We start from the raw sequence: 16,553 nt of genomic DNA on the forward strand, positions 1-16,553 counted from the left end.
AGGGGTAATTGGAATCTGTCTTGTGATTTCTTGATGTGCAATTAAAAACAGATGATATACTCTTCAAGAATGAAAGAAGACCTACAGACCTATGTTCACAGCCCAAGGGATAGACTCTTGATGTATTTATATGAAAGCTAATGCTCTTAGGATATTTTCTTTGTTTATGTGCTTCCTTATGCATAAATGCTTTGATTTAATTGTGTTCTAATATTTAAATTTGATTTAAATTTTAATTGTATTTTGTATTATGAATTATACTTTTGTGAGTCCCTTTTCTTGGAGACAGGTAGGATATAAACTCAACAAATAAACACTGAATTCTGCACCTAATAAGAGATTTTACCCTTGTAGAATCAAAGCAAATATGTAGCCCTAGAAAAGAATTACCAATATCCAATGCCATCAGCGTGCCCATGGAAACAGCTTCTGTGAGCACAAATGGGAAGCAGAGAGAGAAAGCAATAAAGGGAGTGAGTGAAAATCCTGTCTTTACTGCAAGTAACTTTCTGGATTTAGCCCAATATATTTACAGTGTGTACTTTGCCTTTTATACACAATGGTTTCTTTAGTTTAGAAAGAATTTAGAACTGTTGAAAGAAGCAGTTGTGCAATTGTATAAGATAAGTTTTAATATCCATTGCAGATTCTATAATAATCTGATTCAATGAATCTCTTTCTGCTTAATTGTTTCTGAAATGCAGCTATTGAACATGTTTTCAGAAGGACTGGGAGCTGTAACATTGATTACCTAATATCTAATTAAATAATAAACTGTCAGTTAATCATTTCTTCAAATACAAGAAATTCAGGTTTGAGATTGGATCACACCCCATTTGACTATCCTCATCCTTGTGTAATTAATTATAGAAATCTAGTTATAACAGACAGTTACAAATGTCTTACAAGGAGTGAACACCTAAAATAACCTGCAAAAAACAAGTCACGGATCATGTTGTCAGAAAACAACATTTGGGCTTATTGTTCACCACATTCACAAAGAGCAAGAGAATGGAAATCAGTGGGAAATGCTTTACACATTGTGTTAACTGTTAATGAGCTTGAAAATATTACCTATTTATGTTATAGCTTTTAAACACGATAACCTGCCCTTATGTTAATCATTAACATTTATGTTAGAAATCATAGGAGTGACAGAGAAAATGGTGTCTAATACTTGTATTGGGATCTTCCTCTAAGTCCCGTCAGTGGGAGCAATGTTCTGTGTGAGGACTTGGGAGCGCTTACCCTTCTCTCCTGTGGTGCCCCTTCTGTGCAATGACTTTCTATTGGCAGCCAAACTGGTGCCAACACTAGCTGTTTTCTGAAACCAGGGTCCAAAACACACTGCAGAAATAATCCAGTATGAGACTGCTTTAAATGCCCCGGCTCAATGCTAGAGAATTCTGGGAACTGTAGTTTTATGAGACATTTAGCCTTCTCGGTCAGAGAGCTGTGGTGCCACAATGAACTACAATTCTTCGGATTCCCTAGCACTGAGCCAGGGCAGTTAATGTGGTTTCGAACTGGATTTTTTCTGCAGTGTTTTAGACTGAGGTTAATCATGGCATTGGATGCCAGCCTTTGGGGGGTCTAAAGATGTTGCCCAAACTTGTACAAATTTTAAACTCTCTTAATTTGTTTTGAGAGTCAGTGTGGTACAGGGCTCTGGAAAACTAGACCAGGACTCCAGACGACCAGACTAGGATTCTAGGAAACCAGGGTTCATATCTCTAGTCACAATATCCCTTGTCACAATAACAAAATCTGAGGACAGTCCAAAGTCATAATGAGAAAGCTAGAATTTAACAAAGCCATGGAGTCTGTGTAAGAGAAGTCATAATAGACTGGAGTCATTGCCAAATAATCTAAAAATCCTCATGACAAAGGATTCAGGAAAGAAAAGGCTGTAAATGTGCCAAATCAAACCACTGAAGAAACAAGATCACTAGAAGGTCCCTTAGATGCTGTTTGCACAGCAGACAAAAAAGAATTGAGGTAAATGAGTGGGAACGGTTAGAGATAGTGATGAGGGTGGGTGGCACTACCACCAAAATGCTTGCCCACCTATTCTAGAAGTTTCCAAAGATGCACTGTTCAGGCGCAGGAATACCCAGTTGTGTGAGTCACAGAGACCACAAAGAAGATGTCACATTCTCTTACCCTCAGAGAAAGGCAAAGGCAAAGATCCTCTGAACAAATATTGCTATGAAATCCTCATGTTAAGACTGTCTTAGGTTTACCATACATCAGAAACAAATTGAAGGCAATGGAATAAATCATTTGTTTCAATTGCAGTGTCCTGTCACACACACTAGGCTTTTCCTGCCAGTGGAAGGAGCTGCAGTAACACCAAAGTAATGGGTGTGGGGGCAGGGGGTGGGTGAGGAATTAGCATTATTATTTAAACCCAAACAATTTGTTCTTGCCAAACAAACCTTGGCTTTAGATTCTGGCTTGTTAGGACAGTGACAGGGATGTAGCTAGAATTTTAGGAAGGGACTAAGTGCCACCATTATAATGGGGCTTGGGTGCGGCGGCGCAGCATTTTTCTAAGGAAGGGGGGGCGGACCCCAAGAAAACCTCCCCCCCCCCTTGGCTACGTCCCTGACAGTGACAAGGTTTGGCTGTACAAGAAGAGAAGGTTAAGAGGTGATATGATAGCCCTGTTTAAATACTTGAAGGGATGTCACATTGAGGAGGGAGCAAGCTTGTTTTCTGCTGCTCCAGAGACTAGGACCCAGAGCAATGGATGCAAGTTACAGGAAAAGAGATTCCACCTCAACTTTAGGAGGAGCTTCCTGACAGTAAGAGCTGTTCGACAGTGGAACACACTCCCTCGGAGTGTAGTGGAGTCTCCTTCCTTGGAAGTCTTTAAACAGAGGCTGGATGGCCATCTGTCGGGGATGCTTTGAATGAGATTTCCTGCATGGCAGGGAGTTGGACTGGATGGCCCTTGTGGTCTCTTCCAACTCTATGATTCCATGATTCTATGATTCCACAGTTAACAAAGCCTCTGACAAAGAAACTCCTTTTTACAAAGTATTTTAGGCCCCGAAACTCCTTTCCTTCCTTGTCCTCTGTCAACCTGTACGTTTTTTGGCAGCATCAGCAATGGGAAGATAGTAAAGATCTGGAGAAACAAAAGCTTTTGCTATCAGGTTATAGCTGCATTTCTGCAATAAATATTATACATTTTGATGTAAGAAAGAACAGGATTCAACTCCATCTGATCCTATTGTAGCTGTTTGCCTGCCTGCAACTGGCAAAGTAAGCAGCTGCTGATTCCAGAATCTCCTATGGAGCATAAATGAACAGCAAACCAGAAAGGAAAGCAGAGAGCAGATAAGCCTGCATCTTCAGCTACCCTCCAGGAAGTTAAATAAATACAAATCTAGACACTTAGCCACCAATATGGAAATTGTAAGAAAAGAGGAGGTTGGTGAAAGACAAAATCATCCCTGGAGACATTTTGAAATAAGTTTTCAAATGTTCTATAGCAGGTTTAAATGTTTTTGGTTACTTATGCACAGCATACCTGTTTCATCACATGTATGCATATTGTTTGCTTTGGATAAAAATGTTTGCTGAAAACAGTGCATCATCTTGTGGTGCAGGAAATTATCTCCACTCTTTCCATGTTATTTCTACCTCCGGTAACAAATTGTTTCTTAAAGAAGATTGCATTTTCCATCTAACTGAAGTATACCTGTATTGAAAAGCTTTTTCTTTCTTGTGTGTTTCTTGTCTTTGTATCTGCTTTCCCTGAAGGAACAGTGGGAGTGATTGGACAGCATCCACCAGCACACTGTTCATGATCAATAAGCCAGTACTGTGGGTATGATCATGCAGAGAGAGCTGGGGAGCATTATGAGATGTGTCAAGTAAACATATAAATAATTTCAGGATGGAGGCTTAAATCCTGAAAGAAAGAATTCAACATCACAATCAGAAGTTGAACAAGTATGGAAAAGTGTTCCAGTTCATACAATATAATAATTTAGAATGGGGAAGGAGTGTCATTATTCTCAGTATGCTCTTGTTAAATACAGTAGTATTCAAGAACGCATGTGTGAAAAACAATGTGGCATGTCTCTCCCTGAATGTCAATAATCTCTTATAAACTTAAATCAAGTTGTGTGTGTGTTTGTGTAGAAATTTCAGTTAAAAGCTGCAGAGGTATAACCTCATTAATCTGTTTTATTAAATACAGAATTCTGTAAAACTTAAAAAACAACAAATATGTTGCATGAATAAACTCTGTGCTAGAAACAGCTTCTTCAGTTTTTTAGAATCTAGTAAATTCTATGTTCAAACATCACAAACCATTTTTTTAAAAAAAGCAAACCTTGCTGGCTGAAATTTTTGAACAGAAAATGAATTTCAGTGTTTTTCAATAAATCAAAGAAAAGAGCCAAAGGGTTCTGGTAAAAACTAAAAAAGAATAACAGCACCCTGGAGCAAAAAAATGTGTTATCTAAAAGGGTAAAATTACCCCACTAGAAGATCTAAAATGCTAAGGGTGAATAAAATATCCAAAATACAAATCCAGAGAAACTAAACCCTGGTAAAAAGCCAATAAAACCACAGAAAGGGTGAAGAAAAGCCCCCTCTATATTTTTTGTTTTGGCAATAATAAACAAAACTATTTATAAAAGAAAAGGCCAGACGCGTTTCGACCTATGTCTTCTTCAGTGGCCTGTTAATGTTTAAAATATAAAAAGTGTAATAACTCCTTAGCAAACAATGTAACTTTGCTGAATTCAAAAGCTGCAATCAAACATCACAAACATCACAAACCATTTTTAAAAAAAAGCAAACCTTGCTGGCTGAAATTTTGGAACAGAAAATAAATTTCAGTGTTTTTAAAATAAATCATCATAAACCAGATTATCAACTAAAATTCAAGTAATTAACTTAACTTAATGTAGGCTTGCCATATCCCGCCTGGGGGCGGGACTTTCCCGGTTTGGGGCGGGTCCGCACGGTCCCGCCCCGGTTTGCCCCTGCCCCCGGGCAGGATGTGGCAAGCTGAGGGAGGCTTTCAGTCGCCGCTTGGGCCTCTGCTCCCCGCCGCGATCGCAGCGAGGCCGGAGGCCCAGGCAGCGACTGAAAGCCTCCTTAAGGCGGAGGCTTTCCCGCGCCGCTTGGGCCTCCGCTCCCCGCCGCGATCGCGGCGAGGCCGGGGGCCCAGGCGGCGACTGAAAGCCTCCTTAAGGCGGAGGCTTTCCCGCGCCGCTTGGGCCTCTGCTCCCCGCCGCGATTGCGGCGAGGCCGGGGGCCCAGGCCCTGAGGAAATCCTTCACTCAGGGAGGCTTTGCCTCCCCGCCTGGGCCCTGGGCCTCGCTGTGATTGCGGCGGGGGCGGAGCCCAAGCGGCGAGGGAAAATGTAGGACAAAAATTTCAAATGTAGGACACATGTTTGTGTGTCCTACATTTGAAATTTTTGTCCTACATTTTTCCCGGTTTCGAGGTCCGGAGGTATGGCAACCCTAACTTAATGTATTGCGTCTGTGCAGCAACAAACTAATGATACATGAGTATATTTACTTGTTGATTACACACTCGCAGAGAACTACACCTATATTAGGAACCCCTTAATTCCTTCTCCTCTGTTCATTCTTCCTCCCTTATCCTTCCATACTTTGCCCCCTTCCTGTACTGAATTTCCTCTCCCTCCATCCATCACAAGACTCACTCAGATTTTTCTTCTCCTCTTGCCCTGCCCCCTTTGAACTTCTTTGAGAAGTTCTTTGGGCCTTGTAGAGTCCAGAAGAACATGGAGTCCTCTAGCAGCCCTATAAAATAGTTTCCTAGGGTTGCTTCTCGCCTCATTTCTACAGTCATTTGGGGATTCCTAGCATCTAATCATCATTACAGACAACAAAAATACAGTCAGCCCTCTATATTTGTGGCTTTTATGGATTTGATTATTCACTGATTTAACTGATAGGTTCTCTCTAGGAATCTCTAGGCCCTCTAGCACAGGACCTTATCACACATGGGGGGGTTGCAGCTCAGATCCGCAGTCACTCCTGTTCTAGCACTGCAAAGCGTGATGTTTTTCCACACCAAATCCAGAGTCACTCCTCTCTAGCAATGTGGATTGAGGTTAAAACGTCATGTTTTCCCACACCTAGTTGCCTTTCTGTTGTCCTTCCGAAGTGAGGGGCAAGCGAAGTCAATTCAATTCCAAGTAAGTCACGTGATGCGGACTCAAGCAAAGGGGAGTGAGTGCACATTGTATTACCACACCAGAGTATACTTTGAGGGGTCAACGATTCGAATCGGCACCCTTGCACATGCTCAGTGGGGCTCTGGATGCTGCCCTCCTTCCCTGCCCCCTCCTTAGCTGTCATCCCTCATCGGGGTCTAGGAGAAGGCAGGAGATGGTGGGATAGGTCGCGGGGGTCCCTAGGGCCAGGATCAGGATGCAGGAGAAGGCAGGGGATGATGGGATAGCTCGCTGGAGGTCCCTGGGGCCAGGATCGGGATGCAGGAGCAGTCAGGGGATGATGGGATAGGTCGCTGGGGGTCCCTGGGGCCAGGATCAGGATGCAGGAGCAGTCAGGGGATGATGTGTTAGTTGGCACAGAGGGCGAGATGGGGATGCAGGAGCAGTCAGGGGATGATGTGTTAGGTGGCACAGAGGGCGAGATGGGGATGCAGGAGCAGTCAGAGGATGTTGGATTAGGTGTCAGGGTGAAGGAGGGGAGTAGATCGGGGTCTAAGAGAAGGCAAGGATGATGAGATTGGTGGGAGGCTGAAGGAGGGGAGCAGATCAGGGTCTAGGAGAAGGCAGGGGTGATGGGATTGGTGGGAGGCTGAAGGAGGGGAGCAGATCGGGGTCTAGGAGGACGCAGGGGGTGATGTGATCGGCTGGTTGGCAGAAAGGAGGAGATGGCATGAAGGAGGAGGATGACGGAGCTAGACGCAGGGGCCAAGGGGGGTGGCATTGGAGTGCTTTTCCACACCAGACCAATTCGCAGTGCAATTGAAGGCAGCCTGGAAGCGAATTCTCTGAAGTCACTTTTTTCCCGTTTTTACCAAAATGAAGGGTGACTTCAGAAACACTGCTGAAGCAATTCGCAAGGGGCTCCCATAGAAATCAATGGCATCTGATAAAACAGTCAGTTTATGACATGAAACTGCATCATTGGAAGTGCAATCTCTTCGGAAGTGAGCTGGAACTGAGCCACAAAACCATCAAAAAGCTCAGTGTGATATACTCCATAAACTCTGCGGGAAGCTGTCCATAGGAGTCATGCTGGAGGATCTAGAGATTCCTAGAGAAAACACTTATACATCATTTGTTCGTCCTCTAGCATGATTTTATGGTCAACTTCTGGCTGATGTCATCCACAGAGTTATGGTGCAGGACCTAGAGATTCCTAGAGAGGTATTCTCTCAGGTAGAAAATAGTTTTGTTTTGTTTTGCTTTCTTTCTTTTTTTTTTCTTTTTTTTTTTTAACTTTAACATGGATCCTGTGCCCCTAACTGCAGCAAATCTGGAGGGCCCACTGTATTTAAATGAACTAAAATTTATTTTAAAAACATAATAAACCTGAGGTGCAAACCCCCTCATCTTGGAGCCACATTGGCTCTGTTATTGTTGTCGTTACTTATCCTTCCTCTTAGGATCAACAGAAGTTTAGAAAGCATCAGTTCAATTGAGTTGGAGCCCACATTGGTCCCATCTACAAACCTTAAGTCAGCATGTGCTAACACATTTAGCTGCTGAGGAGGTAGTCATATGCTCACAGTCATGAGTGCTAAGACCCTAAGACTTTCTCTTCATGTCAGGACCCAGAAAACTTTTGCACAGCCAATGTCCCCAGTGCACTTCCTGCTTCATTCCAGCCCCCATGATGACATGGCCTGATAAGTCTGTCAAGGACTGTGGCAGATATACAGATGTAAGTACAGATGGCTGAGCCACCCTGCGTATCTGAACATGACATCCATAATACAGTGTGCCCGCATTATATGTGGGTGCGCCTTATGCAGACTCAAGCATATGCTGGAAGTCTGCGCCGGAAAAAGTCTCAGTGTGTCCGGAAGGGGTAATGGCGTGTGCGCCGCCGCGTACACAGCCACCATTATCTTCAATGGGGCTTGAGCATATGCGGAATTCCCTGTACGTGGGGGCATCTGGAACTGGTGAAACGTCAGGAAGAACCTCTTCTACAACATGGCCAGATGGCCCCAGAAACCCACAAAAAAGCTAGTAAAATCCTTCTTACACTTGCTTTTTGGCAAATAATGCACAGTGGGTACAAGCCAAGTCAGCATTCGCCTTACTTAAATGTACTGAAATCAAAGGGCGTAAATTCTGTGTTGAATTGTAGCTAGTAATTGGGAGATATTCCACGATGCCAAGATTTTAAATAATAGAACGAGAGTCTGGATTGTGTTGAAGACTATAACTCAAGGGATGACTGTATTTACCAAAATTCTATTGGAAACTACTAAGTGATTTCCCTGAATGACTGTATCATTTCTATATTGAAAGCACAATGATTTTGTTTCATTATTAATGGTGTGTGTGTGTGTGTGTGTGTGTGTACACATGTCTGTCAATCCCTTGAACTTCAGTAAGGTTTTCTTAGGCAAGGAATACTCAGATGTGGTTTTGCCAGTTCCTTCCTCTGAAATAGAACCTACAGCACCTAGTATTCTCTAGTAGCCTCTCATCCAAGTACTAACCATAGGCTGGCCCAGCTTCATCAGGGCTAGCCTGAAGAAAGAGGCTCCTCCCTCCTTAAATGTCATCCTTCGGCCTATGAGGGAGAGAACAGGCTGGCCCAGCTCCATCAGGGCTAGCCTGAGGAAAGAGGCTCCTCCCTCCATAACTGTCATCCTTTGGCCTGTGAGGGAGAGAGAAGGCTGGCTCAGTTCCATCAGAGGCTAGCCTGAAGAAGAAGAGCCCTCCCTCCGGTCCATCTGCCTTGGTCCAGGCCTCAGAGGGAGAGAAGAATGCTGGACCTGATCCCCTCCCTCCCTCACCTTTCCCTTCTCCTTTTGTGCCATGTCTTTTTAGATTGTAAGCCTGAGAGCAGGGAACTGTCTATTCTCCCCTCTGTTGTAAGCCGCCCGGATTCCCAGTGATTGGGCGGCATATAAATAAATCCTATTATTATTATTATTATTATTATTATTAACCAGGGCTGACTCTGCTTAGCATCTAAAATCAGAAGGGATCTGATGCCTTTAGACATACTTAATGGAATAGACAAATCAGAGTTTGGAGAGTTTAAAGGTAATTGGTTACAGTTACAGTACCAAGCAGCAGCAACTCCAATAGTTATTTAGTATGTCCCAAAATCCACAGTTGGGAGTAATACATCTGATAGGACCAGCCAAAACAATTCTTATAATCTAGCATTCCTTCCTTAGCGGGTTTCTTGAAAGTGACTAAAATAGTCAATTTTTAAAACCATCTGAATGCTACAAGCTGCTGATCTTTGGTACAAAACATATTCTGCTCCCACTTACTTTCTCATCACCTCCATATGCACAACAGAGCATGAGGCACAGCATGAGCCATTACATGAACCATGTGATATTCCTCATCTTCCTCCTCCTCCATTTAGAGAGACCATACACTCAAAACTGTAGAAGTAGCTTTAACCATTAGCATCACCCTGTAATTTATAATGTTACAACTCTAATGCAATGCACTTATACTTGTAACTAATTATAATTTTTGTATTACACATATTAGTTGCTTCCAACCACTGGTAAAAATCAAAAGGCATACAGTAAAGATGAAACTGTAAAGGAAAAGCAGAGATGTATACAGTAACTCAGCTGACTGTCCTCAAAACAGCCTTCTGCTTTTAAATAATTCAGCAAAAGCTCATCAACGATCATAACAATCTTGACACACCAGGACAGTAACATGACATTTGTTTATTGTGCGATCTGCTCCTGCAGCCAAGTACAACACTTAGCAAAGGCACTGCAGGTTCTGTCTACTACAAAGGAAACACATGAATTAATGTATACATCATGCACAGAACAGAAATCTCTAGGTTATCTATCTGGTCATTACCATCAGCTTGGCATTACAACCTGTTAATACCATTTTACTGCACCATTATATTTAATGGGACTTCAGCATCCATGGATTTTGGTATCCATGGTGGGTCCTGGAACCACCTACAGTGGATAACAAGGGGCCACTGTACTACAAGATCAAGAAGAAATAAAAAGACGTTAGATGCAATACACAGAACAGCTGCAGCAATTATGGGACTGTAGCATTAATTTCCCATGCAAGAAAAATTATGCTGTAAATTATGCGATATAGACTCCAACCATATAGAGAGAGAGATAAATTATGTTGAAAATTCTGTGATATAGACTCCAGAGGTGCAAACGGGGTTCAGGAAGATAAGAGGTTCTAGGGACCACATTGCAATATGATGGTTCACAGAGTGCACCAAGGAATTCCAGAAGAAAATTGATATGTGTTTTATACACTATAGCAAAGCCTTTGACTGCATAGATCGTGAAAATCTATGAATTGCTCTTAAACAATAATAATAATAATAAATAAATAAAAGTTTTATTTATATTGCCCCACCTTTCCCTTCGGATCGAGGCGGGTTTACAACCTGATAAAATGATAAATGCAATCATAAAATGCAATACTGTAAAATACAATACTTAAAATATAATCACAATCCAGGAACAGTAAAAATTCAAAACATGCTACAGTGGTCAATTACAGGGAATCAATCTGACAGATAAAGACATGAGAGTGCCACTACATCTGATAATTCTGATGAGAAATCCATACTTAGGGCAAAAGGCTCCTTTTATAACAGAAAATGGAGAAACAGAATGGCTCCCAATTGGCAAGAGAGTTTGGCAAGACTGCATTGTACTACCCTACTTGTTCAACTTGTATGCGGAAAATACCATACGAAGAGTAGGGTTAGACTTAGAAGAAGGAGGAGTGAAGATAGGAGGAAGGAATATCAACAATGTAAAATATGCTGATTACACCATACTACTAGTGGAATACTGTAGACTTTGAAAAAAATTAATAAGGAAGGTCAAAGACAAAAGTGCAAAAGCAGGCATGCTGCTGGTTATAAAGAAAACCAAAATAAGAGGATCAACATTAATTCAACTCAGACAGTGAAGAAATTGAAACAGTTAAAGATTCCCTGTACCTTGTATTCAAAAATTGATCAGAAAGAAGACTACAGTCAAGAAACAAGAAGAGGACTAGGAATGAGAAAGGTAGTGATAAAAGAACTATACAAGATTCTAAAGAGTAAAGATATGCAACTGAGCACTAAAGTCAGAATCGTCCAATCCATTGTATTCCCCATCACCATGTACAGATGTGAGAGTTGAACAGTGGAGAAAGTGGATAAAAGAGAATAATCTCATTTGAGATGTTTTGCTGAAGAAGAGTTCTGAGAATACCATGGACAGCCAAAAAGACAAACAAATGGGTTCTTGAACAGATCATGCCTAAACTCTCCCTAGAAGCCAATAAGATCAAATTGAGGCTGTCCTACTTTGACCACATCATGAAAGGTATGACTCATTAGACAAAATAATAGTGCTAGGAAAGGAAGAAGGTAGTAGAAAGAGAGGAAGACTGCATGCCAGGTGGACAGACTCAATCAGGGAGGTCACAAGCCTGAATATACAGGACCTAAGTTACAGAGCAATGGAAGTCAGGGGTTCTTGGAGCTATCTCATCCACAGGGTTACCATGAGTCAGGATTGACTTGAAGGCAGTTAACAGCAACAATAACAACAATATCAACTTTCAAGCACCACCACAATGATAACAGATTTTACAATACATTGGTCAAACAATATCCTAGTTTAAATGGCCTGCTTCAATAAAACGGCCTTTCTCTGCCAGCAGAAGGATAACGAACAACTTTATCGCACACCTTTTTTCCCCTCTTATGGGAACTGGAAGGGGACTCTCAGGGCCGTGCACGACTTGCAAAAAACGGATTTTATCTCACAACAAACTGTCCTCAAAAGGGCCCTGTTCTGTCCCCTGGCGCCAAGCCGTCCCCGTTCAGTGCTGAGGGGCGTTAAATATTCTGGTCGGAATCTTCCAACCAAGGAAAATGGCGCCCCTCAGTACTGAATGGGGACGGCTTTGCGCTGGGGGATGAAACAAGGCCCTTTTGAGGACAATTCGCTGTGTGATAAAATCCATTTTTTGCAGGTCGTGCATGGCCTGAGAGTCCCCTTCCAGTTCCCATAACGGGGGGGGGGGGGGGGGAGGTGTGCAATAAAGTTCAGAGAGAAGCCACCTGAGCTGTTCAGCAGAGATTCAATAGCCTGAGAACAACTACGGAGAAGGCCCTTTCAGAGGATGGCAAGACTACAAGACAAGGCCAGCCTCTCAACATGTCTGGGCATGGTCTTAAGTGGGAATTTATGCATGTGCCTTCAAGTCACCTGTCAATTTATGGCAACCCCATGAAATTCATAGAGATTTCTTAGGCAGAGGTGGTTTTGCCCGTTCCTTTCTCTGAAATATAGGAAATAGAGTCTTTCAAATAGCCTGATACCATGTCACATAGGGCTTTCCATGTCATAACAAGTACTTCTTGACCAGTTGGGCGTTCCTTGTACATGGTGTTCCTTGTACTCATAACACTACAGTAGTCCAATCAAGATGCATCACTACAACAGACCAGACATCTCCAGAAATAGGAGCAACTGACACACAAACTATGCAAATGTTCTTCCTGCCACTGCTGAAACACTGACATCTAGGAGCACATGCAAAATAAAGTCTTTGAATGAAATGTAAACCTGTCCAAACAGGTTGAATACCTATTCCTTGATGGGAGTCATTTCACTGACCAGGAGTATCTCTGTCTTGTTTGGATAAAGCTTCCGCCTGTTTGCCCTCATTCAATCTGTGACCAGTGTATAGCAACCATATCATCTCTGCACTGGTATCAACTGAAATAATTTCACCATGAATAGGATTAGTTGAGTGTGACAAAAGATAATTGCAATATGCCTAGCATGTGATCAAAAATGACTGCTGGTCACAGAATGAAATCATACTTGTCCCTCTCTCTGCCTGCAACCTGAGAGACATTCCAATGTTCTTAAGAAAAAGCTTGCTTTATTATTCTCTTTCCACCCTTTAATCAGTATTAATGAACAAGAATGACTAACAGTCTATTGTTTACTGCTAAACCTACAATCTGATCTAACAGTGTATTACCCAGCTTGTCAGCATCTGGGAACAATTGAAATTACTGCACATGATGATCATGACGAAATTACTACAGAGATTTTAGAGTAGGGAAGAGACTACAGCAACCTTTCCCAGTCTGGCATCCTCCAGATGTGTTGACTACATTTCCTACCAGCCCTGTGGGTGGGCACTGTTAGAGTTGTGATCTATAGGGTACCAAGTCAGGCAAGGGTGGGCAAAAGCAATCAGGCTCATTCTATTTCCAACATAGGTGATGCTGTCATGAGGTAGATTTAGGAGCCACATGTGGCCTGATGGGGATGCATATAGTCTGTGAGAGGCACTTACTTGCCTCACCTCTGGTTTAGAACCATCACCATTAATATCTACTCAGGACTAGAAGCCATGCACCCCAATCACAGGAACAAGGGACCCTATGGGCTTAAAATCTCCAAATGAATGGAGACAGTTCCCCTTAGCAACAGTGTGACTCTTCGCTATACCTCATCTACTGGTTTAACTACAGCAAGTGTGGAGAGCCTCTGTCTTTTTGGCCTATTCCAGACCGCCTAAGATGGCCACAATCTCTTCCCCATAAAGCCATTATATGGTAGCTATTTACATCAGTTGCAGGGACTTAGCTACTGGCAATAAGAGTTTTAAATTCAAATATAGTGGTATTTGGTGCCTCCTTCCCTTTTACCTTTACCTCCTCCCTCCCTGACTGGAATGGACTCCCCAATAACCTTTCTGAAACTGAATCTTGCCCTTAAAGTGGAAGGGGTCATCCACTTTGAACTGTACAAGCCACATGCACAGAGCCTGTGAGTTGCAATGGCATGGCCATACTTACAGTAGTTAATCAGCTATACACCATCAGATCACTACATGCAGCTGCCTCCAAAAAAGTGGGATGCAAAATGGCCTCCCTATTTGTGCCAGTAATGCTATAAAATACTGCAAGGCTATGCATAGAGTACACTACACTTGCTCCAGTAAAATGATTTAGGGGCATATTATGGAGTCAAAAGCCAGAGAGATGGGACTGAAAGACAGTGCAACCGTCTCTTTTTAAGAAATCAACTCACATCAATGGGTGAGTAAATACTACCCCAATTTTTGCATTTAGGACCTCCAAAGAAGTTTCTTTTCTGAATCCCAAGGCACCCTGGAACTGCGGCCGAGTCAGACTATTAGAGACAATCATAGGCCACATGGGCACCTTCTTAAACTCCCACCCCTTCACTGCCCCAGGACCTGTCCTACTATTACATGAAGGGAGGCAGCCACCTCAGGCTACAAATTTTTGGTGTAATGAAAAGGCAGCAAATGGTTAATCCTTAATATTTTGTCATCCTACACTTACTGACAGGTCAGTAAAGTATTAACTGCCTCAGTCATAAAAATAACTGAGGGTCACTGAATGCTATGCACCTTGTTTGGGGGCAGTAATTTGCTTATCCACCTCAGATAGCAAAAAATGTCTTTGATGGGCCCACTGTGGAAATGTGAGCATCATCATTTCATGTAATATAACATGGCCTTTCCAGCCTTTGACACCAAGGAAACACTGGATCATCTCCCACAATTCCCAGGAGTTCCTTTTCACCTTTGCACCTTCCAGGCAGCAACTCCCTCTCATAGGTGGCATCCAAATATAGATCTATCACTTACAACCCATCCCTGCAGCCTCTTGTGCATTTGCAACAATTATTGATCCCTTAGTAATCTTGCTCCCCCCTCCCTCAGCAGGGCCCTAAGGCCTAGCAGCACCTACCTGCTCTAAACTTGCATCCATACTGCAGAAATAATCCATGTTGACACCACTTTAACTGCCAGGGACCAAGGCTATAGAAACCTGGGAACTGCAGTTTGTTATGGCACCAGAGCTCTCTGAAAGAGAAAGCTAAAGATCTCACAAAACCACAATCCCCAGAAATCCATAGCATGGAGTCCTGGCAGTTAAAGTGCTGTCAAACCGGATCATTCCCTGCAGTGTGGATGCAGCCTAAAACACAAGCAGAGGGGGGAGGGAGGAAATGAGAAGAACTAGCAGCTCCTGGCAAACCATCCACTCTCAGCTTCCTTTTTCCTCCAGCATTGCACAGGCAGGAGACCCCTGATGGGAATGTATGGCCCATGGGGCGGCTAGGAGGCGGATGATGGGGTGCAGCAAAACGCCTCTCCGTTGGATAGCCTTTGGATATGCATCCCTGGAGATAGATAGATAAATAGATAGATAGATCTAGATATATAAACCATCTTCTCAATTTCCTTTTTCCTCTGGCAGGTGCAGCATAAATTAGATAGACAGGTAGATAATAGATATCTGTGTGTGTGTGTGTGTGTGTGTGTGTGTGTGTGTGTGTGTTATAATATTATATATATATATATATACACACACACACACACACACATATATATATAGATAAAATCATTCACACACACACACATATATATATAAAATCATTCACACACACACCCCTTCTGCACCCCGATTTGTACCCCAACCTTCCAGTGTATCGACTGCACTCCTAAAGGCAATTATATAAGGAATTGTTTGACAGATGGACTTGGGAAGTGGAGAGGGGTGGGTGGGTGAGGAAACTAAAAGGAAGGATGCAGGTCTCTCTCTGCAGCAGCCCTCCCAGTCCAGCCCCATCCCAGGCAGGTGGCGGTACCTTTTATCCAGGCATGCGATCCACTCGTTGGAGGAGGAAGCGTGGGAGGTGTGAGCAGCCACCATGTTTGCCCAGATCACCCAGGAGGAGGCTCTTGCAACCACCACCACCTCCACCACCACCACCCTGGCTGCTGCTGCTGCTGCTGCTGTGGTGGGTGGCTGCTTTGATCTCCCCTCCTTCCCTTCCCTTCCGCGCCTGCCTGCCTCTCCTTTCCCCTGCAGAGCTTCCCTCCCTGCTTTCCACTGAAAGGAAATCGGTCCTTGCAGGCAGGCTAGGGCTGCAGAGGCGGCTGCTCCTTCCCTGCTGTGCAAATGCCGGGCTCATCCGTCTCCTCTGTCACCCTGGCTTCCAGCCTTCCTCCTCTCTTGCTCCTCCTGGGCCCAGGGTCTCCTGCACTGCTGGAGGGGGGGGGCTCCCTTGCTTGGAGCACCGCAGTCTCCCTTGGACACAGTGGGCTAAATATAACCTGCTGAAGTCAGCAGATTGACAAGGAATATGGGGGACTTTGGGGGGGGGGTGCGCCTTATCACCACCACCATCATCATCATTATTATCACCACCATCATCATCATCATTTTTATCATCATCATCATCATAATTATCGCCACCACCATCATCATCATTTTTGTCATCATCATTATCACCACCATCATCATTCTTATCAT

At 43.3% G+C, this 16,553-nt stretch overlaps 1 protein-coding gene across 3 annotated transcripts in view; it reads right to left on the reverse strand.

The window, feature by feature from the left end:
* LOC149313753 (rap guanine nucleotide exchange factor 4) overlaps nt 1–16,234 on the reverse strand; it is a 196,436-nt gene extending 180,202 nt beyond the window's left edge. For all 3 annotated transcript variants that reach the window (XM_089519740.1, XM_089519741.1, XM_089519739.1), the window contains exon 1: nt 15,886–16,234. In XM_089519740.1, coding sequence (XP_089375866.1) covers nt 15,886–15,950 — 65 coding nt within the window. In that variant the 5' untranslated portion in view covers nt 15,951–16,234. The remainder of the gene's footprint in view (nt 1–15,885) is intronic.
* Nucleotides 16,235–16,553: the final 319 nt, after the last annotated feature.

The sequence above is a fragment of the Sceloporus occidentalis genome, unplaced genomic scaffold (genome assembly GCF_023333645.1).
Source record: "Sceloporus occidentalis isolate IW3139 unplaced genomic scaffold, rSceOcc1.0.p SCAF_4, whole genome shotgun sequence".
In the NCBI taxonomy this organism is placed as follows: Eukaryota; Metazoa; Chordata; class Lepidosauria; order Squamata; family Phrynosomatidae; genus Sceloporus; species Sceloporus occidentalis.